The sequence below is a fragment of the Lygodium microphyllum genome, chromosome 4 (assembly GCF_053477565.2).
Source record: "Lygodium microphyllum isolate KBCC chromosome 4, Lygodium_microphyllum_v1.1.10, whole genome shotgun sequence".
In the NCBI taxonomy this organism is placed as follows: Eukaryota; Viridiplantae; Streptophyta; class Polypodiopsida; order Schizaeales; family Lygodiaceae; genus Lygodium; species Lygodium microphyllum.
The window spans coordinates 4,366,339-4,391,985 of record NC_141138.1 but is presented as its reverse complement, the minus strand read 5'-3'; the positions used below and the strand labels follow the sequence as shown (position 1 = coordinate 4,391,985).

Below are 25,647 nucleotides of genomic sequence, written 5' to 3'. Positions count from 1 at the left end.
CTCCTACACAAAAATAGCCATGTTTACAAGAGTCCATTCCTAATTATTGCTTGGATCCAAAGTGCAGGAAATCTAGATTTGAAAGAAATCTCATGTCACTGTTAAACGATTGCAGCCACTGCTAATCTGAGTAGCCTGGCAGAAAACGGGTGGCCCAAGCCCCCCTCTCCAGTTGAATTGCCCCCAATTTGCTTGTTGCGGTCTGAGCACAGTAGAAAAAGAATTGCAGCTATTAGCTTGTCACCAAGATTTAAAGTCTCTGCTTGCAATAGACCCATTTTACACCTGAGTGCAATAACTTCTTTGGCTAAACTTGATGGAAGCTGTTTTTCCAAATCAACAGTGTCCATATTAGAAATAGCAATCACATGCTTAGATATAGACTGTAGTGAGGCATCCTCATGTACATCTGTTGCAACAAGAACAGGAAGGACCTCATCAACATGTGCCTTTTCCACCATAGTGTGAAGTTGATACTGCCAGAAAGCTTTTTGTTTTCTAGGTTCCACATTGTACAGTGGCTATTAATGTCGGTTTGTATTTATGAGTGCTTTGAGAAAAGAAGAACAGAGATCAGGATCTATAGCTAGTTTTGTACTGCTTGAAGTAACCACGCTTTGTGGGACAGTTGATGGGAGGGGTTGCCATCCCTAACAAATAGGAGTTGTAAACACAATATTAGTGAGTTTGGGAATCTCCCAATTTCCATTTTTTGAATACAAAAAAGGTGGCACCCGGATAACATACTCATAAGTTTCTCAAAACCATTTGATGTGACCTATCATTGGAAAGCACTTGAAAAATGGAATCTATTGAGCTATAGAGCACTCGATTTGGAGTTATAGTGTTCAAGTTATGACAAATCCAAAGATTTGACCATGTGTCCCAAACTTTGGAAAATTCCCATATTCCCCAATATGGTGTTTGTATGAGTCTGAAAGCTCGTATTGTTAGAGTCTCAGCCATGGTTGCTTCAACACCAAATTATCTCTGAAAATGGTAAATTTTGAGCTTGAAGGTTAGTACAAGTTTGTTTTGTTACTTAAACCTGAAATTAGAGAAAATATTATTATCAAAGATCTTGATACATATGAAGATGTAGTCCAGAAATCCAAAGAAAAGCAAAGGAAAATACAATTGAGGTCAGATCAATCAAGAGGTATTGCTGTGCATGCATTTTTATGGCCTAATCAGGTTGACATTGTTGAAGGAAATCCAGGACAACAAGTTATGAATTTTCGTGGGGCATTTGAAAGAGTGAAGAATGGGACTCAACAAGGCCATAGGAAACCTGACGATGATGTGGTTAATAAACTGTAGGAGCAGTTGGAAAATCTGAATTTGAATGTGAGCCTATTACAGGCAAGGTAGCCTCAAATTCAGCCTAGATGTAGAGGATCTCTAAGAAATAGATGGGAAAACTTTGAATGTTTTAATTGTATGGGTTGATAGTAATCACCTATTTCCAAACCCTCCCTCCTCAGCAACTCAGAAAACTGTTCATGGAACGTGAGAAGAGGAATTGTGGGTGTCTGTACAAGAAACAACACATTCTCCTTTGTAGCAAAACTCCCCACTACAGAAAGCGTTACAGGAAGGGGTTGTGCTTTTGTTGCAAAGTTCTTGATGACATTGTACAACTTGGTTGGCTCGAGATTGGAACTGGCAAAGACAGTAATATGAGGCTGTGCTTCAACCTCAATCAGCTGTGAACTAATTTGCCTTCTTGCCAATACATTCCAAATCTTGAGTACTTGATTTTCAAGCACAGGATCAAAATAAAGCTCAACAGAATAGTTCTTGGGCATCCTGGGACCTCTTAGTTGAAGTACTGTATTTCCCGATGCTCTCTGGCATGTTATGTTTTTAATAAGAAGCCTTCCCATGATAGTTCTCCTAGCGGAAAAGAAAAATGCTCTCTCACAAGAATATTTTCTAACGAACCAATGTCAAACAATGCCCATTTAAGGGCAGCTTAAAGTCTCTCAGAATGGAAAAGACGTCTGTCATGCGACCTTTGGGAACATTATCAATGGGGAGGAGGCAACTATGGCAGGCGTCCTCTTCATTATCTTGAGTACGAACGTCTCTTGCCCAGTCACTTTCGGCATCGTCTTCTTTTTCCTTCAATCCTCTTTCCCCTCCTAAATTCGATCACAATAACATCTCCCCCCATTGATCGCTCCCATCAATCGGATACAAAGTAGGTCGAAAGCCTCCTTTGGAAATAGCCATTCATCCCCTTTCTTTCTGCTTTTTCCTTTCCCCTCTATTGTTACCAGCACGATGTCTGGAATAGTGTTTTCCCCAGCTATAGAGTGGCAAAGCACAAAACCTTCAAGGCTATCACTCCCATTAGCTTCTCTGTCAATCATGTCCATTATATCCTCTTCAACCTGATCCCCCTGATGGTATCCACTAGCCCAATTATTTCCTACGCCACCTCCGTGATAAGCAACAAACACATTTTCATGGTTGTATAAGTTCCTATACTCACTGTTTTGTATTCCATTGATGACCCTGGGCCCCAATCTAACAACAAGAAGCTCAAGATTATGCCTTGAAAGGACGATGGAGATCATCCTGTGTAACATATGCAAGAGTCTCATTGTCAATCCATTCCATATACTCAGTGACTCCATGAAAAGGCTTTCCCACAAACTCACCAGTCTTTGTATCCACAGTATAGACCATGTAAACCTCTTCACCTTTTGTATCTTCAACATAAGCAAACAGCTTGAGAAGCTTGGGAAAACCATACTCATTGCAGATCTAGAGCCCATTCTCCTTCTAAATTGTTTGTTACAAATATCAAATTCACTCCCAAACAGTACTTGTCTCTTCTATGAAATTGAACATGAACCAACTGAAGGCAAAATGTTCAGGCACAACAAAGCATAACATCTAAGTATGTACAAAGTAACAAATGTCATATACACAACTTTTTGGTGGATTCCACACCTTGGATGTGCAGCAATATGACAACATAATAGTTCATAACTTTCTAGCCATATATCAAATTGCCAAGCTTCAAAAAGGAAAGTTGTAGCTCTCTTTCCAATCTATAAGTCTCTAGAACAACCTAGAGCCAGATTCTTTGATTTGCTTTCCTAAAATAGCTTTGAACAGTGTGTAGTCCTAAATTTCTGCATGCTCTATACAACACACACAACTTCTCTATTCCAAGAAGTCCAAACTTACAAATAGTAAGACACTTTCTTTGATTTCACATTATCATTTCAACATAATAGCACATACATCTCAACATATCTTGCATTAGTGAGGAATTATGGGAGCTTCGAACTTTATGAACTCTGATTCATCATTTTCTTGGCTGCAAATCTTTCCAAATTTCTACTAACTTGAGTCTGTGCACTCAACATCTACCCATAATACATATTCTCTACCACATATCCAATTTTAGAAGTAGAGATCCTTTACTTCCGTTCTTATCTGTTGACGGGAAGCCTCATGCAAAAAATTAACATATATCACTCTTAGCACGATGAAGAACAACCCTCTGCTGTTTTTCACTCGTATCCATACATCAAAATAGATTTGCATGAGGACTTGTATCACTCCATTAACTTCAACAGCCTTGCCATCATGCTCCACGACTCTAATAACTTTAGCTTCACGGCCTCATTCTTCTAAGAATTTGTTCTTCTTCCTCTGAGCATTAGATTTCTCCCTTCTCTTTAGGCTACAAGATTCTTCTCTCTCTCTCTCTCTCTCTCTCTCTCTCTCTCTCTTATTCTCTCTTGTGTCGAACCCTCTTTTCTTCTTCTTAATAAAAAAAACTCCTCATGTTTTTTCTTTTTTCCCTATTTGACCAAGCTGCCCCTTGCTTCTCCTTAGTTGTTAGATGGCAAGCATGACCCTTGCCACGTAAAATTCCACTCAATGACTCAAAATGGGACGTGAGAATACATTTTCTTATCTTCCTACATGAGGCGCGTGTCTCAAAACAGAAATATCACATTTACGTGTTCAATATACATGGTACCACTTGGGATTCTCATTTATCAACCTGAATCTCGCTATGGGTAGGTGTTAGAAAGACAAAAAAATGATATTTGCACATGTTACTCCACTTGACTTGACACAACATCATGTCCCCGGTCACTCATTTTCACCCAACAATGTAACCTATACAAGGAGAACTTGGAAGTGTTTGTATGGTCTTATAAAGATCTGAAGGAGATTAATCCCATAGTATGTCAACACTATATCAACTTAGAGCCTAAAACCAACCTAATATGACAATGTCAAAGGTACATCAATCCAAATCACTCACCCTTTGTCAAAGAAAAGTTATCGATGCTCTTAAAAGTTGAGTTAATTTATCTAGTGGCCAATAGTAAATAGGTCTCACCTATCATGGTAGTACCCAAGAATAATGGGAAACTACAAATCTATATGAACTTTTAAAAGTTTAATTCCAAGACAAAGAATGATCATTCTCCTATTCCTTTCATAGACCAATTGTTAGATACAGTGGAGGTAGGACACGAGCTCTATTCCTTACAGGTGGATGGCTTAAGGAGTTACAAACAAGTCCAGATAATAGAAGAGGATCAAATCATCTTGCTGCTCTTCTTCAATTTAAGAGATCTACAAGAGATTCGACTAGTATATGGGAGCCACTAGGCTTTGTGACTACTTCAAACTAAAACTCCTGGAATAGTAATAACCATCTCATCATTTTGCCTTTCACATCTTTCTTATTCATCAAGAAGGATAGCACCTCATTATCCACATAAAAATTGAAGTGGGTTGATAGTAAATAGTGCTAAAACTTCTCCAAGGAAAACACTATCACCACGTACTCTAACTCTATCACTATATAGTTCCTCTCTCTATTAGTGACTTTACGACTTACATAATAGATAGGTTGATCCAACTTGCCTTTCTAGCAAAGGATTATGCCTAAGCCTTTGACTGATATATCGATATACACATGAAACACCTTTGTCCAGTCAAGAGGCTACAAAATGGGTATCTTAATGAGACATTGCTTCAAGATGTTACAGCCTTCTTCACAATCATCTATCCAAATGAACTTTGTATATTTCCTTGAGAGCTTATGTAGAGGGATTGCCTTTATCGCAAAATGTGTGATGAACTACATGTAATAGCCCACATGGCCAAGGAATTCCATCAATTGTTTGAGGTTGGTTGGAGATGTTGAAGCTTTTATCTTCTTAAACTTTGATGGGTCTATCGCTAACTTGTATATGGGGAGTCAATATGGACTAATAAAACTCCTGAAGAGACTCAAAAGATGCATTTATCGAGGTTAAGGGAGATCCTGTTGCAAAGATCGGATGAAGACTTGTGTGTAGTGAATCAAAGAAGCCTTCTCTTACACTCTTTTCTTTAAAAAATTGAAAGCACAACTCATAAAACTCAAAATTGACTAAAAGAAGAGTAAAGTAAGTTCGAGAAACACATTATTGGTTGCAATTGCCCCCTGTACATGGAGTGGGCATCTCTTCCATGATGTATTTATAATATTAAAGTGAATCTTGCTTTGCCCAAAGATAGTCCCTTTACAATCACTCTTTTCATAAAAGAGTTTGTGTTAATTGAATCAATGGTTACAATTAGTTGCACAAACCCACAACTGCTTAAAGCCATAAAATATTTCTATTAAAATATCTATAATATATCTCCTAAAGTCTCAAATATTAATAAATATTTACAAAGAGGATGTATGTATGCCTTAGGATAAATGACGATGCATTTTATTTAAATAATTTAATGAATAAGTCTTTGAAATAAAGTGTGCTTTCTGTGAATATCCATTTCATCTTGCTATACACATCAACTGTTGAAAATTCAAAAAATCATGCTAGAAAAATAATTAACTAAATAAATATAGCTAGACACAATCAATCAATTAGTCATTAAAACTCGATAAAATAATCAATTCTCATAGACATTAACACTTGAGATATGAATATTGTGGCATCACCCACTTATTGCTTCGCATGCATTAACACTTGCAAGTCTCACATCTGAAAATGCTAGGTGTCCCCATCAACCTTCCACCCAAGATTCGCTCTTTGGAATGTGCCCTATGTTAATGGAGAACCATTTAAGGCACTCACGTCATCAACGTGCACAAAAGGGAGAACCATTGAAGGCGCTCATCTCCTCATGTAGATGCCATCTGGCAACATATCCTTGGGGTGGGATAGCAATTGTCCTCAATTGCCATTGGTGGGATGTGGAGTCAATAAATGTGGATAATCACGCAAAGCATGAGAAATTATCCATTGAGCATCCTCAATAGGATGGTTTTGAAATTTTACAAGATAGCAAGGATAAGTATTGCCAGTGCAGGTGGTCATGTAATTAGTGTCAATAATAGAGTCAGGAATTAAAAGCTCATTATCATCTTCAAGCAATGGTGGAAAATCATACACAAGATGGATAGGTAATGAACCTTTAAATGGATGGAAGACTAATATGAAAGATATTATGAAATTTTCAATGTGAAGACAACTCTAATTGAAAAGCAATATCATTATACAATGAAGAATTTTGAATGGTCCATAAAATCTAGTTGTAAGTTTTACATTTTTTCTCAATACTATGTAATCTTAGTTTCTCAATTCCCAACCAAACATAATCACCTTCTTTAAAATGCATACCTTGGCATTTCTTATTAGCTTTCTTAGCATAGGATTGTTGAGCCTTGGCAATCAACTATTGAACTTGGTCAAAAATAGTGGAATGAGCATGAATCCAATTATCAGTAGAAGGCACTTTCTGATTTAAATGAAATATTGGTGTTGGCCTTTTCTGACCATAGATAACTTTAGAAGGTGCTTTATCAGTGGTAGAGTGAGGTGTATTATTATTAAAAAATTGTAAAAGATGCAAATGTTGGTCCCATATATTAGGTGAAGAAATAGTATAGGCATGAATCAAATAAAAAATAGTGTTATTAGTAGCTTGAATTTCACCTAGTTTCAAGATGAAAGACTGAACTAAAATCAATTTAGTACCAAGGCTAGAGAACAAAGTGATCTAGAAGAAATTGCAAAAATAGGGATCAAGATCAAATACAATAATGGTTGGTAAACCATGATAAACAAAGATATGCTTAAGAAAAAGATTAGCAGCTTGTGATGTAGTTAGAGTTTTCTTGTATGGAATAAAATATGCTTGCTTACTAAATCGATCAATAATAGTCTAAAGTATATGATTTTGTGAAGAAGTCAATGGCAAACTAGTAATACTAGTAATAAAGTCCATTGAGATTTGTTCCCAAGGTGAGTTCAGAATAGGTAAGGGATTAACAAACCTACTGCTTACCATAATATCTTTTAATGTATTGACAAGCAAGATATTCAGAAATAAAGATACTATTAAGACGATTCTTTTCAAATTGAAAGTTGGAAGTACGAAAAGAATTAAAACAAGGACTATTGTTACCCCTATTATTTTCCATGAAAGCTAGAATTTGTCATCAATCTTTAGTTTATTTCTTTTCAGTATCATGTGCCAAAGAGATAGGCTCGTCCAATGTAATAGTCTTAAACATGTTGATCTCAACTTGGAAAAATTGAAGAAATTGGGACATATACTTCCTTTTAAAAGTGGATTCAGCCATAGTTGACCATTTGAAGTTGCAGCAAAGTATTAAAAAATCTTTCGGTGTACTGAGGAATGGTCTGTCATTCTCACTACACAAAGACATCCTATTGTTGTTGCATACAAAGCTCAAATTGGGCAAGAAAATTAGTAAGAACCTTCTTATGGAATGCTTTCCACCATAAGAGGACGATCAATACTCTTGAGTGTGACACCCCACTATAAAGAAATTTTGTTGATAAAATAAGGTAAAGCACACTTGATTTTATCATTTTCAGCATAACTTTCAATATTAGCAAAATATGAGGCGAATTGACTTTGCCAAGAGAGAACTTTATGGCCATCTTTAATACCATCATAAGTATTAAATTTAAAGGTAAGTTTCCTTATCTTCACCTCTTTGTAGTTGGATTGAGCTTCAAGGGTGGCATTGATGGTACGGACCTAAGCATCATTGTTAGAAGAAATTTGGGACAATGAATGCTTGAGAGATCATAGCTCTTGCTCCAGTTGGGCTTGATGTTGAGGCTCTTCTTCTAGTTGCATGGTAAATAAATCCATGTGTTGCTCCATGGTTGGTTTAGGAAGTAGTGATGCAGAATCAAAATTTGTAGTATCCGATGGTCCTTCATGAGATATAATGATTGTGAATGACGATGATATTCGAGTAATAAAGATGCCTTGAAGGCACACTTTGCCCGTAACAATAAATTTTTGTCATATTAGCACCAAAATAAAGAGCGGCTTTTTAGCACATTGATAATACAAAATAGGCCTGAAGAACTAGATTTCTTAATGATATTTTGATGAATATCCGTAGCTCCAGAGTGACTATGCAAAAATCACCTCTCTTAGATGCTGAAAGTCACTGGTGGCTTGGACTGATGTGCATAATCTGCAAGTGACTTGGAGTAAAGAGGCTTGGAATTGGGTAAGTTGAGAAAGATTAAGCAAGGCCTATAGCGTTTAGCTAAAGATTTGATTTGTAGGACATAAATATGGCATTGTTTTATAGTTAAAGGTCCAAAAATGCCTCCCCTTTCCAAAAATTAGAAATTGAAGCTTTTAAGCTTCTTAAAATTGACTTAAAACTAATTAATAAATCTTAAGTAATATTTTCAAACGTTCTTTTGTTATAAACTTCACATAATGATAGCACCATGAGTGGGGGGTTGATTTTTTCAATCTTGACCTAAATTGTAGAAATTATGAGCAAAGATAGAGGGGTTTGGGGTTTTGAAGTCCTGGAAATCTAGCTATGTAGTTGGTTTGGACTATATAGCCCAATTACTCCAAAGAGCTTGCCTTCGTAAAAGATGATAAGTGATTGGAAGCCCCAAATGTAAGCTAAGTTCTGATATCACTATTGTGCAAGATCGGATGCAAGACTTGTATGTAGCAAATCAAAGAAGCCTTCTCTTATACTCTTTTCTTATAAAAATTAAAAGCACGACTCATAAAACTCAAAATAGACTAAAAGAAGAGTAAAGTAAATTTGAGTGATATATTATTGGGTGCAATTTTTCCTTGTACATGGAGTGGGCATCTCTTCCATGCCCTATTTATAAGATTAAAGTGAATCTTGCTTTGCCCAAAGATAGGCCCTTTATAATCACTCTTTTCGCAAAAGAGTTTGAGTTAATTGAATCAATGGTTACAATTAGTTGCACACCCCACATAGAAAGAGGATGTATGCATGCTTTAGTATAAATGGTGGTGCATCTTATTTAAATAATTTAATGAAAAAGTCTTTGGGATAAGATTAAAGTGAATCTTGCTTTGCCCAAAGATAGGCCCTATTTATAAGATTAAAGATCTCTTCCATGCCCTATTTATAAGATTAAAATGAATCTTGCTTTGCCCAAAGATAGGCCCTTTACAATCACTCTTTTCGCAAAAGAGTTTGAGTTAATTGAATCAATGGTTACAATTAGTTGCACACCCCACAATTGCTGAAAGCCATAAAATATTTTTAAAATATCTACAATATATCTCCTGAAGACTTAAATATTAATAAATATTTAGAAAGAGGATGTATGCATGCTTTAGTTTAAATGGTGGTGCATCTTATTTAAATAATTTAATGAAAAAGTTTTTGGAATAAATTACTCTTGTTGCGGATATCCAATTCATCTTTCTTGATACATCAAATGTTTAAAATTTAGAAAATCATATTTCAATAAAGTAACTGAATAAATGCAGCTAGCCATAATAAATCAATTAATCATTAAAATTTCATAAAATAATCAATTCATGTAGACATTAATACTTGAGATATTAATATTGTGGGGGCACCTATATATAGTTTAACACTTATGAGTCTCATGTTGTTATGCTGCTATGCTGATAAAATGTGAAAAAACTTGGAGGGTATCATCATTCGGCTTTCTTATTGATTTAGAGAGACAATGTCATCGTAGTCATTAGTGCTAGTGTCCCTGGTATAGATGGTTAAAAAATACTAGAGTTTTTTATAAGTTTACCCTATTTTTGATATTTTGGATATTAGTTTTTATAAATATCCCAAAAATGTATAGAAAACTTCTAAAATAGAGTGATATGCAAGATAACAAGTTTCTTTTTCAGCCAGTTTGGGGAGATTTTATGTAAAAAGAGGGATTGGCAAAATCGCGCGTGGCACAATCGCAGTTGAAGACAACAAACAACACACTAAACTGGGAGAAGAAGAAGCAGTGATTTGGAAGAATTTTGATCATGTGTCATGTAGTTTTACCCCCCTTTCGGAGCCAACAAATGTAAAAATTTACTCGGCGCAGCGAAAAGAATCTGAGATAGAGATAGAGATAGAGAGTACACAACAAACAAGAGGAGAATCAGTAATTTCTTTAGCTCCAAACAACTGATACAAAGATGGATCTATCCACCCGTGCGCTTTCACTGTGTGAAGCTTAGATGGTAGAAGGTAGGTGAAGAGCTTAAGGCTAGTTGGAACAACAACTCTAACTGGGTGAAAGATGAATGATAGATGGCTGTGAAGGGGTTTAGCTTTTATAGACTGCGAAGGCCGTTAGGTCGGCCTGACTGACCTACCATATGAGCCTCCACTAGTCGGCCAGGGAATATTCCAGGGAACGCTTCCGCGGCCCCCAGACCCCAAAATAGGGGCTCCTTTTAACTCCCTTACCTCACAACTTGATGCAATGTGCCTCGAGTTGCTATCAGCTTAACCACTCCATCTAACCCAAAGATTAGACCCACAATGGTTACCTTTTTGCCATCCAGTCACATAGACCTGATCTGATATACAAGTTAGGACTCAACCAATGTCCGGGCTCACATTTGGCTTCTCCTCATAATGGGGGCCTTACAACTTTGAGCCCCATGGATCATTGGTGGCACCTAATGAGGGTGGGGCATTGATCATATCTAACACCCCCCCTCAATGTCCACCCATAGGTAAACTATCTCCTCGGTCCAATGCCGAGTCTCTGAAGATGAACTTGAAGGAGATCCTTTGTAAGTGCTTTGGTGAAGATATCTGCTCCGTTCTCCTCTGTTGGACAGTAGACTAGTTCAACTATCCCATCCTTCATCAAATCATACACATAGTGATACTGGATCTCTATATGTTTTGTGCGTGCATTAAACACTGGATTTTTGGCAATGGCGATGCAACTCTGATTGTCACATCTCAGCACAGTTGGTTCTTCATCCTGCACTCCCATATGCCATAGAATCCTTCTCAACCATTCTGCTTCACATGCAGCAAAACAAGCTGCTTGTACTCTGCTTCGGTAGAAGACAATGCCACTGTTGGTTACTTCTTACTAATCTAAGAGAAAATTTCTGAACTCAAAGAGAAACAATAACCAGAAAGTGACTTCGTGGAATCACTGTCTCCTGCCCAATCTGAGTCACAGCTCCCCACAAGAGAAGTTCTGAAACTGTATGTGATACCATAGTCAAGAGTTTCCTTCAAGTATCTGAGCACCCGCATCCGAGCCTTCCAATGACTCTCATGAGGTTTATTTGAGAACCTGCTCAAAACACCAACATCAAAACTTATATCTGGTCTGGTGTTACACAAGTAGATCAGACTGCTGACCAACCTCCTATACCTCCCAATGTCTGCTAGTGCTGATGTATCCTCGACGGATAACTTTGCATTCACCTCCATAGGTGTAGCTATCTCCTTGCACTTGATCATGCCAAATGCCTTCAAGATCTCCCATGCATAGTTCTTCTAAGAGATGAAGATCTTTCATGGCTCTTGCCAGACTTCGATCCCCAAACAATAGTGTAGCAAGCCCAAGTCTGTCATTTCAAACTCAGAATTCAAAGCCTTTTGAGTTTGGTTAATCATATCTTCATAGTCACCTGTAATAAGAAGGTCGTCCACATATAGGACAATCACTACAGACTTTTTACCATCCCTGTAAACATACAAGTTAGCATCTGAGGCACATCTTTTGAAGTTAAGGTTTAAAAAGAACTTATCTATTCGCCACTGGTACCATGCTCTGAGGGCTTGTTTCAGTCCATATAATGCCTTCTTCAGCTTACACACTTTGTTCTCAGAATGGGGGGCCTCAAACCGTGGTGGCTGAGCCAGGTACACCTCCTCCTTGAGGTCACCATTTAAGAACGCTAACTTAATATCCATTTGGTACACTGGCCACTTCTTGTGGATAGCCACTGCAAGTACCATGTGAATAGTGGTCATTCTGGCAGTTGGGGCAAATGACTCTTGAAAATCAAACCCTTCAACTTGCGAAAATCCTTGGGCAACCAGTCTAGCTTTGTACTTTTTTAAGGTACCATCAGCCTTGTACTTTACCTTCTAGATCCATTTGGTGCCAATAACCTTCGCTTTGCTGGTCAATCCACTAGCTCCCAAGTGTCATTCTTCATTATGCTGTCATACTCCTTTGCATAGCAGCCTTCCATGATGGATCTGCAAGTGCTTCTTCTAAGTCAGTTGGCTCCTTTACTTCTCTCATAATCTCAACCATCAAGGCCATATTGATTATGTGAGTAGAAGCCCTCCTTTGCTCCTCTATTCTCTGAGACCTCCTTGGTCCCGTCTGCCTTCTCCTCAACAGATGCAAGCATATGATTATTGTGGTCATAGAGTTGCTTCACCCAGCACAGGAATGGATTTTTCGGTGGGGTGACATGAGGTTGGTGAACTTTTTCCTCATCATCTGAAGATGATGCTTCCTCCTCCTTAAGGATAGGGACAGCTCTCGGTACAGGTTCATAGTGGACTACTTCTTCGCTTGATGATAAAGTGGAAGAACTTGCCTTCTTCTCCTTCACTGTATGTAGCTCCTCCTTGAACACCACATCACGGCTCGTGATGATCTTCTTTGCCTCTTGGTCATATAATTTGTAATCCTTCTATTCATCACTATAACCGAAGAAGATACATTTTCTGCTTTTTTTTTAAAACTTGTTTCTCTTCTCATCTGGAACATGTGCATAAATTCACATCCAAAAATTTTGAAATGTGAGACAGATGGTTTCTTACCAGTGTAAGCCTCATGAGGTGTTTTTTCCTTGAGAGCCTTTGTGTAGCTCTGATTTAGAATGTAGACTGCAGTATTAATAGCTCCAGCCCAAAAATGGTTAGGAAATCTCTTGCCCTTTAGCATGTATCTTGCCATCTCCACAATGGTGTGATTCCTGCGTTCCACAATACCGTTCTGCTGAGGTGTGTGAGGCGTCGTCAATTGACGCTTGATCCCTTTGCTCTTGCAAAAGTCTTTAAACTCCTTTGAGTTGAACTCACCACCACCATCTGTTCTACCTGTTTCATTCTCAACAAGTTTTAGCCATTCTTTAAACTTACCAAAAGCTTGAGCCTTATCACGAAGGAATTACACCCACATCTTCCTACTGTAGTCGTCGACAATCAATATAAAATGAGAAGATCCCCCCAAGGCCTATGTAGGCATCTTACCACACAAGTTAGCATGCACCAACTCTAGAGGAGCCTGTGCTCTATTCTTACTTCCTTGTGGAAATGTCTTTCTCTATTGCTTGCCCATCATAAAAGCTTCACATGGTTCCTTCAATTCAATTATTGTACATAGGTGAGCAACCATACCTTGCTTTTGCATCTCCTTCAACACTGCAAATCCGATGTGTCCAAACCTTTTATGCCAAAGCTTACTTGTGCCCACTCCAGCGGTGGATGTAAGAGCACTTAGCTCGTATAAGTTGTTCCTTCTTTCTCCTTTGCCAACAATTGTGCCAGCACTATCAAGAATTTGTGCACCTGTCTTCTTGAACCTCACTTCATGACCAAGATCAGTTATGACAGCAACTGATAACAAATTTCTCCTGATTTCAGGAACATACAACACATTTGAAAGCTTTTTAACTTCATCATTTGCAGCAACAAAAGAAATAGTACATGTGCCCACAGCAGGGCATTTAACATCATTTTCAACCGTCACAGTGATGGATTCTTGTAGAGGCTGCATAGAACTGTATAGACATTTCTTGTTGGTCATGTGACGGGAGGACTATCCAACACCCATGAGTTAGTGGTAGATTCTTCTTGCGCCGAGGAGCATAATTCCTCAATGGTTGCCATGAATAATTCCAACTCTTCTTTAGCGGTATTAGCTGTCTCTTTCCCTTTACTTTTAAGGGTACCATTCTTTTCATATGCCTTCTTGACACGACAATCTGCAATTGCATGTCCTTTCTTCTTGCAGTAGAAGCACTCTCCTTGAAACTTCTTCTTGACGCCCTTCTTCTTTTTGGCACCATCATTTTTGGTGGAGGATCCACCTTTGCCTTTTGCATTGGCAGAGAATGCAGCATCTCCATTGTTGCTTCCTTCTCGGACTTTCAGCCTCAACTCCTCCTCCATCAGTAATGCACAAAACTCCTCAAAAGTCAAAGCTTGAGGTCTTAACTGAGTATTAAGGGCACTTACTAGTGCATCAAACTTTTGTGGACAAATCCGAAGATATCTCCGAGCTAGCTCTTCGCTAGTATTTTGTATCCTAGCGCCAGCCATCTGGTCGTGTAGATTCTTAATTCGAGTGATGAATGCTTCAACCGTTGTCGTATTGCTGCGCATACAAGGTGTGAAAACCACCCGAAAGTTGTCTGTGTGATTTGATACTTTGTACATACTTAATCCTTATGTTTGCTCTTTTACTTTATGTGGGTACTATAGTGAAGAGGGGTTTGAAGCAAGAGGAAGAAATAATTCGTGATGAGTTGACATACATGACTACTCTTCAAGCCTGTGGTGCACTTACAGATGTAGAAGCTATTGTTTGGAAGGAACAATTGTCTCTACTTGGGTTTCTGGAAATTGGTTAGACATTGCATCATGATGCTTGTATGATGGGTTATACTTCAGATGTCTTTGTTGGTAATGGCCTCGTGAGTATGTATGGAGTACATGGGACCATACAAGAAGCAGAGAGTATGTTTATTGGCTTACCGTTTCGAAATGTCATATCATGGAGTGCAATGAGACTTTTGGACTTGATCTAGGAGAAGAATTGATGAAAGATGCAAATGCTTGGACTGAGCGCGGTGCAATCCAAGGCTTGGATCGAAGCTAGTGCTACATACGCAAAGCATTGGTTTTACCAGCTCGCCCTTCAGGCCGTTGGCTTAAGGTGACTATTTTGCTTCATCACAGCATGATCAAGGAGACTGCCAACCCAGCCGGTGCTGGATACTGAACATGTAAGAGTTCCTTTTTAGGGGTTAAGGTGACTCTTCTGCTTCATCACAGTATGAACAAGGAGATCGCTACTCGGCGGAGGATATTGAACATATACAATAAGCGAGAAGAAGATTTCCCATCACTGTGTGCTTACAATGATTACTTGGAAGAAGTTGAGGATATAATCTTCAATTTGATAGAAGGAGTAGATGTTCAGGGTACTGAACAGAAGGTGAAAGCATATCAAGAAGAAAATGCTGATCAAATCATTGCATCCAATGCACGGAAGGCAGAAGAGCGATCAATGGCTCTAAGAAGACAAAATGCACAAGGAACTACACAAGCAGCTCCTACTGTGGAAGAACCTTCCGACCAGACATCTGGACAACCAAGTGGAACATATGCACCAGCTGTGGCACCTGGTGCTGTCTTCATGTAGCCAAAACCCACTGGTCCTGCATCACATTCTGGTCAAGATCGTGATGGCATGTTTGAAGATGAGGAATCAAGGAAGCAAAGAGAAGAAAAAGCAGCCAGGGCAGGAGGCTGGACTCCTGAATTGGGTCGTAGAAGAGCTTTTGAAGAGGCATTTGCTAGTTTGTTGGTGAACTGAAGCAATCAGCCTTTGATGTTAGCTATGATTGATCGATTCACTTGCGGTGGCCCACTTTCTTGGGGAAAAAGGGGCTGCTTTTCCTCGGAATTCTACGACTGGGACCAGGGGTGCTTTTCTGGTTCTGGGAGGAAAGCCAATTTGGGGGGAGGAACAAAAGAAAAATCACGGAAGGAGGCTGCGACTGGGAACGGCGGCTGGTGGAAGGTTTCTATTCGGAGATTTGAGGTCGAGCATCCTCCTCTCGGTGGACATGGTGACATCTCCAAGAGCAGTGCAATCAGACGTCGAATGGGATAAAAATGATGTACTGCTTGCGAGTCGGACCAGAAAGTAGAGGAAGATCTTTTATGCGTGATTACAACTTCATGACGAAAATGCTTGTACCATGTGGCTATCCACTTGAAAAAGAGGAAGATTAGACAATCTTCTCTAAAATATCTACTCTTCAAAGTCTTGTTCATGTATTGGACATTGCAACAACTCTCTGTTAAAAGGAAAACAGAGGAACAAATCGAATGCTGGAAGAGGAACAGCGATCAGGGAACTCTGATGATCATGGCAGTGAGGGCAGTAAAGGTTCGAAGAACCACCATAGCAGCAGGAACCGTGGTGAGGATGAGAGACCTCATACTCACCCAGAGAGAAGGATTTGGAAGCCATTAATAGGACAGCTATTTTACCATCACTATATGCTGCTGATTGCAGTACATGGGCTTTCAAAGCTCTATTAATGACAGGTCTTACGGATTTAGAGGATTGATAGTTACAGAAGATGAATCCGTATCCTTGTTGCAGCAAAGGGAAGTGGTCTGGAATAAAGAGGATGGACTAGCATCTATAATTGAGGCATTAACTGCTGAACTTCCTATAGAGAAAGAGGATGTTTTAGTAGCGAAGGATGAACATGGCTTGGCTGAATGGCTGAAGGATCATATTCTGAAACTCAAGACAACCCTCTTACTGGTCAGTCTAGAAGAGGTTGCAGCTGTATAAACTCTGTGACTACTCGATGCTAACTGAATAGGCCCATCCTAATAGTCAACAACAAAAAAAGGACAATACTAATAGGTCATAAGGTGCTCTGAAAATTTCAAAGCCTTCTTTTAATCTACCAAAGTTAACATCAGCGTTTGATGGCATTGACTGCATTAGTACTCGGATTGGATGGTGAAGAGATTTAGTCTCATCAAATTCCATTCCCTCTTTTACTACTTGGACCAGGCTAGAGCTTTACTGGACTGCCAAAAAGGCCATGAACAACAACTCTGAAATATCTATGTGATACAATTATTACTTTCTTAAGGGCTATGGTGACTAAAACCAAATTTCTTTGCAGAGATTTTTGAGTTTAGAAGTCATAATGCAATTTGAACTTGCTTGATTCTCTTTGAAACCATGATTTCACTTTGTCAATGAGTAAGAAGCTGAAGCTATTAATGCCATTATCTGAAATTGAGGTTCCCTTCTTTCAAATTGAATCGTGATCTCACGTGATTGATCTTCTATCCTGAAATTAATCAAGGTCCTCTGTGGTCGCGACTTTGCTTGCGAAACCCTTCGACATCTTTGGTGAAGAAGACGTGAAAGCGTCGCAAAAATTTCAGGATGGGAGACACTTCAGCCTTTATTTCAGCCTCTTCTACAATTCCAGCTGCGTCTACTTCAGCTCCATCAATGACTGCTCCGTCAAGTACTTCAATAGAGGATCTAAAGTAGATTTTGCAGAATATGTCCATGTATATGCAGCTCCAAAATCAGCAGACACAATTGTATATGCAGCAGCAGCAATAATTGCATCAATAGCAATTGTCTCAGCAAAGGCAACTCTATTCGGAGCAGGAGAATGCAAACAGCGCGACTAAGGCTATTGAAGCAGTTGAGAATGATAAGAAGCTATTTGATGGCCGTAATGTTTCAGCATATTTGAAGACATATGAGATCAAGATGGGGTTTTTTGGAGTTCCAGCTGGACTTATGAGTAAGTACTTCCTTCGTCTTGTCACACCCGCTTTGAGGGAAAAAGTGACTGATCTTTTTATTCAAAATACACATTGGCAAGATTTTAAGAAGGCCTTGAAAGAATAATATTTCCTTGAGGACTTTGGTATGGCTACTCGGCGGTCATTCCGAGAGTGGGTTTACATGCCAAACAAAGGTCTAGCTGCTTCGGAGTTGATTGGAGAATTTGAAGAAAGGTATAGTCAGCTTGATGCCATTGAACAAAGAGCATTGGATGTTGAAAAAGTTGAGCTTTTCTTGCAAGCTGCAGATCCTGCTCTTCAAGAAGAATTGGGTGAGCTTCTTGAGGATCGCACGAAGCCTATGGGTCTTAAAACAGATTGGCAGGATGCCCAGGATGCAGTCTCGACTTTGACCAAGAGGAGGATATGGAAGACTCGCCTACATAATGATTCCATGACACCTACACCATCATTTACTCCTATGCCTACTTCTATTCCTGTTATTGCTTCTCCTCCTCTGCCAGTTTCTTGGCCTATGCCAGTGCCTACTGTTTCCACTCCACCTATTCCTCCTGTTCCACGACCGATGCCTACACCTTCTGCTCCAAAACCATCCGCTCCATCGGTGCCTACCTCTCTTGATGACATAATCAAAGGCATAACAGATTTGACACTGGATTCAGTCAAAGCGGAGTTAGTGGGAAAGTTGAAAGAGCAGTTTGCTTCGACTGCGCCTACTACTTCTTCTAGTGCTCCTAGTGCACCTAGGAGTGCTCCTAATGCACGTAGGAGAGATCGGAGATGTATTTGGTGTGATAATATGGACCATCAGCATTGCAGGGATTGTGAATCTTTTCAGGATGCAAGGACGAAGAATTTGGTATATTGGGGGCAAGATGGTAAGATTTGATTGACTGAGACAGGAGCTCCACTTGCTACCAACTTTGGTAAAGGTGGAATGAAGAAGTTAGTGGATGACATGGCTGCGCGTACTTCTTATGTGATAGCTAGAGGTGATGCTTCTGCATATGGAGTCCAGATTGAGAAGGGATCAGAAACTCAGTCAGCACTATGGACTTATGCTATGGAGACTGTAAACAAGGGAAAAATTCAGTAAACTGTTTTGACTAGTGGAGGCTCTAGCATCAGATCAGAGACAGGTTGGGACTCGCCTGTTGACAGGTACTCTATTTATGCTTATTTGGCTAAGTCTCAGGGTGCAGATGTACTTGTTGAGGAGAAGCGTAAGAGGGATGAAGAAAATCCAAGTGCAGCTAAGAAGACTAGAGGGGGTGAGTTTGTTACTCCACCAACTGGAGGACCGTCTTCAAGACCAGGGCCAGATCGACAAATGGAAGATGCTCAAAAGAGAGAAAAGAGGCAAGAGCCTAGAGAGAGAAAGCAGCCAGGGTTTAGATTGATGTCCGATATTGAGACATCTATGGACATGAAGAAAATCTTTAATAATAAGATACTTGGCAGTGAGGTGACTTTCACTATTTCTGAGATTTTGGGCATCTCGAAAACAGAGTTTCAGGAGGTCCTAAAGAGAAAAAGACATGCATTGTCTACCACTGATACACACGGAGTTTTGATTGGGGAGTTGGATGAGGATGAGGATGAGGTTATGGTTGAAAATGCTTCTGTTTTTCCGCAGGTAGAGAAGAGGGTTCAGCCTACGCATTATGCTGAAATTGATGAGCCTGTCTTGATACTGCGTAGTCACTTTTCGCGGAGCCATTGGGCTAGGGCAACTACAGAGACGATGGTAAAGATTGGAGAGAAACAGGTGGCTTATGTTGCATTGGTGGATCAGGGTTTAGAGATTAATCTCATAGTTCGTGGAGTTTATGAGAGTAACAGATGGCCTATGGATGTAGAGCATGGGTGGCGTATGAGAGCCGCCAATAACACTGCAGGTGATTTGTATGCTGCGTGTCCTAGTGTCAGGGTTTCTATTGCTGATGTAGAGGAGGATTTTCATTTCTTTGTGCAAGATTCATGCTCTTATCCTATAATTCTTGGACAGCCATTCATCACACAGATGCGCATGGAAACAAAGGTCATGGATGATGGATGTGCTTATACACGGATTCGCAGTAAAGATGGTATGAGAACAGTTCAGTTTATGACTGTGTGTGTGAACCATGTTAGAAAACAGGGATACTCTCAGAGATGCACCTTTGCCCACTGTGAGGGATTCGGGTTTTCATTAGGTACCGCCGTTTCGCGAGACGACGGTGGTACAGAGCAGAGGAGATTGGAGTTCTCGTCTCCTGGCAGCAGTGTTTTCTCCTCCGGTTTTGTTAGGATTTCAACAAATAGTTCAATGGGCTATCAGAAGACTTCTAGGTTGCCTAGAGCTGCTAGGCAATATATATGCAGGAAGGAGAAAAATTTGAAAAATGCAGGAATTTTGGAGGATGATGAGCACATAGATGGGATGTATGATAGTGTGATTTGTGCAGATACGATGACAGAGATGGGAGATATGCTGAAAACTAATATACAAAATTGTCACAGTAATGTATTAGTGCAGTCCCTGGACATGTTTCATGAAATTGCAAATTTTGTGTCACAGATTGAGTCAGAGGCTGAGGTAACTCAGCAAAGAGTGTTGAGTGCTGAAGAAATTCAGCAAACAGAGTTTCCAGCTGGTTATGATTAGCTTTCAGAGACACAGAGGGCTGAAAACTTTCAGCCAACAGAGTTTACTGTTGAAATATTTCAGCATCCAGAGATTAGGGTTGTATCTATGCAGTCCATAGAGCAAAGGGCTGAGGATATTCAGCCATTAGAGTGCAGAATTACTGATTTACAGCAAGATTTGAGTAATGCAGAAGAGTATAATGAAGCCAGGGTTGACACGAAATACAAAACTGTGGATAAGAAGGTGAAGCCGGTTGCTGTACCGCTTCCACCTGACAGTGATCAGCAAATAGAGAGGGCTGCTAAACAGCCAATTTTGAGGAATCCGGAGCATATTGGTCATAAATTTTCAGCAGAGACTCTTGCTGAATTGAAAATTGGAAATGGTGATTTTTTGCTACCCATAGAGAAGCAATGCTTTCAAGAGATGCTTGAGCGACATGGAAGGGGATTTGCTTTTTTTCCGCATGAGATTGGATGTGTGAATCCTGATATTATTGCTCCTATGGTCATTTTTACTATTTCTCATATCCTATGGAATCTCTGACCTATTCCAGTGCCTAAAGCATACTTGCCAAAGGTGATTGATTTATTGAATGAGAAAATCAGAATGGGAATTCTTGAGCCTTCATCTGTACCATACTCAAACAGGTGGTTTACAGTTCCAAAGAAGAATGGTACTCTCCGATTTATTCAGGATATGCAGCCAGTGAACAGAGTTACTATCAGGAATGTTGGTATAGGTCCAGTTGTGGATGAGTTTGCAGAAGCATTTGCTGGACGTGCCATCTATTCTTTAGGTGATTTGTCTGGCTTTGGAAAGCAGGGACATAACCACCATGAGAACTCCTATTGGGCTTATCAGGATGTGTACCTTGCCTCAAGGTGCCACTAATTCTGTTGCGCATATGATGAATGCCATGCATAAGGTCCTTCGTGATTATATACCTCAGCTTACCATGCCTTTCTTGGATGATGTGCCCATTAAGGGGTGTGCAGAAGAAGAGAAAAATGAGAGTCTAAATGAGCAGGGATGCAGATCCTTTGTGGTTGATCATATTTCAGCATGTGAAAAGATTTTGGCCAGGTTAGAAGAAGTGAACTTGACACTTTCAGGGCAAAAATCTGTTTTTGGAGTGAATGAGGTTGTCATTGTTGGACATATGTGTGGGTATTATGGTAGGAAACCCTCACCTGATAAGGTGAATGCTATAGGCAAGATTTTACATGTGTTTTATATGATTTGGATACCTCATTTTGCACACATAGCAGATTGTTTATATCAGCTGCTTCGAAAGGGGCAGAAATTCTATTAGGACGAGAGCCACACTAGAGCCATGCGGAAATTGAAGAAGTTATTGCAGGATGCTCCTACTCTCAGGAAAGCAGATTATAATTGTGGAAGGCCTATTGTATTGACAGTTGACACTAGTCCAATTGGCATAGGTTGGGCTGTGGGTCAAGATGATGTAGATGGAAATAGGTATGTCATTCGGTTTGGGGCGAAAGTCCTAAACGAGAGACAGAGGAGATATACACAAATCAAGAGGGAGTTATTGGGGATTGTTACGGCTCTCAAATGTGACAAGGAGTACTTTATTAGAGCTTCAGTTGTGGTAGAGACAGATTGCTTGCCATTTATTGGTATGATTACGAGTTGCTCTACTCCGGATATAGCCATGTTGAGATGGATTGCATACATCAAGTCATTAAATCCGGAATTTAAACACATAGCAGGGAAGGATAATCCAGTGGCAGATATGTTGTCTAGAGCCAGATATGATGATGAGGAGACTCTACTTGCAGAAGAGGATGATGCAGAAATTTCAGCCACTATGGTTGATCATGTTTGTCATGTCTATGATATTGTGGCTTTCATAGAAGAACTCTATGTTGGATATTGGTTGCAGATTGGCAGGTACCTTAGTACACTAAGCAAAAGAGATGAATGGACAGATGAAGAGTTCAAGAATATCAGAAGGAAAGCCTATGGTTATTTTCTCAAGGACGGATTTCTTTGGAAGCATCCAAAGAAAAGAGGCGGATTACCTTTGCGGGTTGTCTGCGATAGAGAGACACAGTTACAGGTGATGAGGGAGTTTCATGAGAGTCCTTGGGCTGGTCATAGAGGAGTGTGGGCTACTTATGAGAAAATCAAGGAGAAATATTGGTGGAAAGGCATGTGTAGAGATGTTTCTCACTTTGTTGAGACTTGCAGAGACTGCCACATGTATTCCGTAGTGCGTCATCGAGATGAGCTTCATCCGACCTATCCTCTATGCATTCATTATAAGTGGGTAGTTGATTTGGTTACCATGCCTATGGGTCTATGGAAAATGAGGTATATTGTTTTGGCTAGAGAGGATCTTACCAATCATGTTGAGGGCAGATCTTTGAGAACGAAGACCACTAGTGCAGTGTGTAAGTTCTTATTGGAGGAAATTTTCTGCAGGTATGGTTGTGTGAGTAAGATCATTGTGGATCGTGGTGAATTGGATGCAGATGAAGCTAGGGAGTTTTTCTCTCAGCTAGGAATCAAGTTGGCTCTGACTACAGCATATAATCCAGAGGGAAATGGGAACAGTGAAAGAGGGCATCCCCCGATAGTGAAAGCATTAGCCAAAGCATGCAGAGGATGGATTGGAGAATGGCCGAGACTTCTACCATTTGCTTTGTGGGCTGATCGTACGACTCATAGTGTTACCACAGGATATATGCCTGCAGAGTTGATGTATGGTCAGAAACCTGTTATGCCGACTGAGACTTGTGCTTTGACTTGGCCAGTTCTACCTTGGCAGGAGGATTTGACGAGGGAGGAGCTCTTAGCTCTTCGGATTCCACAGTTGGAGAGAAGACCAGAGGATATTCAGCTAGCTATTGACAGGTTGAAGGTTGCTAGACTAAGAAATAAGGACAGGTTTGACAACACGCATCGCTTGCGGCCTAGAGCAATAGAAGAGGGAGATTGGGTATTGGTCTTTGATAGCAGCCTTGAAAATCAACATAGTGCACTTCGGAAGATGGTGAATAGATGGTTTGGGCCGTACATAGTCAGACATGTTTTTGATAATGCAACATATGAATTGACAGAATTGGATGGGACAGTGCTTAGAGTGCCTATTGCTGGAAAAATAATCAAGATTTTCAAGAAAAGAGATGATGAAGATTATGCATTGGAAGAATTTGCAAAAGAGCAACGAGAAGAAACTCCAATGGAAGAGACAGATGATATGACAGATAATCTTGTTGATATACCGGAAATGCATAATGAAGAGATTGATCTGTTTGTGGATCTTGATGATAATGATCATGGGTAGTTGGCCCATCCGGAGGATGCGCAGGATTAGAGGGGGTGGATGTCGTATTGCTGCGCATACGAGGTGTGAAAACCACCCGAAAGTTGTGTGTGTGATTTGATACTTTGTACATACTTAGTCGTTATGTTTGCTCTTTTACTTTATGTGGGTAATATAGTGAAGAGGGGTTTGAAGCAAGAGGAAGAAATAATTCGTGATGAGTTGACATACATGACTGCTCTTCAAGCCTGTGGTGCACTTACAGATGTAGAAGCTATTGTTTGGAAGGAACAATTGTCTCTACTTGGGTTTCTAGAAATTGGTCAGACATTGCATCATGATGCTTGTATGATGGGTTATACTTCAGATGTCTTTGTTGGTAATGGCCTTGTGAGTATGTATGGAGTACATGGGACCATACAAGAAGCAAAGAGTATGTTTATTGGCTTACTGTTTCGAAATGTCATATCATGGAGTGCAATGAGACTTTTGGACTTGATCTAGGAGAAAAATTGATGAAAGATGCAAATGCTTGGACTGAGCGCGGTGCAATCCAAGGCTTGGATCGAAGCTAGTGCTACATACGCAAAGCACTCGTTTTACCAGCTCGCCCTTTAGGCCGTTGGCTTAAGGTGACTATTTTGCTTCATCACAGCATGATCAAGGAGACCGTTGGCTTAAGGTGACTATTTTGCTTCATCACAGCTTGATCAAGGACACTGCCAACTCGGCTGGCGTTGGATACTGAGCATGTGAGAGTTCCTTTTTAGGGGTTAAGGTGACTCTTCTGCTTCATCACAGTATGAACAAGGAGATCGCTACTCGGCGGAGGATATTGAACATATACAATAAGCGAGAAGAAGATTTCCCATCACTGTGTGCTTACAATGATTACTTGGAAGAAGTTGAGGATATAATCTTCAATTTGATAGAAGGAGTAGATGTTCAGGGTACTGAACAGAAGGTGAAAGCATATCAAGAAGAAAATGCTGATCAAATCATTGCATCCAATGCACGGAAGGCAGAAGAGCGATCAATGGCTCTAAGAAGACAAAATGCACAAGGAACTACACAAGCAGCTCCTACTGTGGAAGAACCTTCCGACCAGACATCTGGACAACCAAGTGGAACATATGCACCAGCTGTGGCACCTGGTGCTGTCTTCATGTAGCCAAAACCCACTGGTCCTGCATCACATTCTGGTCAAGATCGTGATGGCCTGTTTGAAGATGAGGAATCAAGGAAGCAAAGAGAAGAAAAAGCAGCCAGGGCAGGAGGCTGGACTCCTGAATTGGGTCGTAGAAGAGCTTTTGAAGAGGCGTTTGCTAGTTTGTGGGTGAACTGAAGCAATCAACCTTTGATGTTAGCTATGATTGATCGATTCACTTGCGGTGGCCCACTTTCTTGGGGAAAAAGGGGCTGCTTTTCCTCGGAATTCTGCGACTGGGACCAGGGGTGCTTTTCTGGTTCTGGGAGGGAAGCCAATTTGGGGAGAGGAACAGAAGAAAAATCACGGAAGGAGGCTGCGACTGGGAACGGCGGCTCGTGGAAGGTTTCTATTCGGAGATTTGAGGTCGAGCATCCTCCTCTCGGTGGACATGGCGACATCTCCAAGAGCAGTGAAATCAGACGTCGAACGGGATAAAAATGATGTACTGCTTGCGAGTCGGACCAGAAACTAGAGGAAGATCTTTTATGCGTGATTACAACTTCATGACGAAAATGCTTGTACCATGTGGCTATCCACTTGAAAAAGAGGAAGATTAGACAGTCTTCTCTAAAATGTCTACTCGTCAAAGTCTTGTTCCTGTATCGGACATTGCAACAGCTCTCTGTTAAAAGGAAAACAGAGGAACAAAT

The 25,647-nt window shown here is 40.1% G+C and overlaps 2 protein-coding genes and 1 pseudogene across 3 annotated transcripts; 2 read left to right on the top strand and 1 right to left on the bottom strand.

Moving 5' to 3' along the window:
* Positions 1 to 1,379: 1,379 nt before the first annotated feature.
* Positions 1,380 to 1,808, bottom strand: LOC148036753 (uncharacterized). Its single transcript, XM_087677032.1, has one exon. The coding sequence runs from the start codon at positions 1,806 to 1,808 to the stop codon at positions 1,380 to 1,382; it is 429 nt and encodes a 142-aa protein (XP_087533158.1).
* Positions 1,809 to 15,119: 13,311 nt separating this feature from the next.
* On the top strand, positions 15,120 to 15,878 carry LOC148036752 (uncharacterized; annotated as a pseudogene). Its single transcript, XR_015690749.1, has 2 exons — positions 15,120 to 15,215; positions 15,304 to 15,878. The product of XR_015690749.1 is annotated as an uncharacterized LOC148036752 (transcript).
* An 8,667-nt stretch (positions 15,879 to 24,545) lies between these two features.
* On the top strand, positions 24,546 to 25,167 carry LOC148036751 (uncharacterized). Its single transcript, XM_087677186.1, has one exon. The coding sequence runs from the start codon at positions 24,590 to 24,592 to the stop codon at positions 24,956 to 24,958; it is 369 nt and encodes a 122-aa protein (XP_087533312.1). The 5' UTR covers positions 24,546 to 24,589; the 3' UTR covers positions 24,959 to 25,167.
* Positions 25,168 to 25,647: the final 480 nt, after the last annotated feature.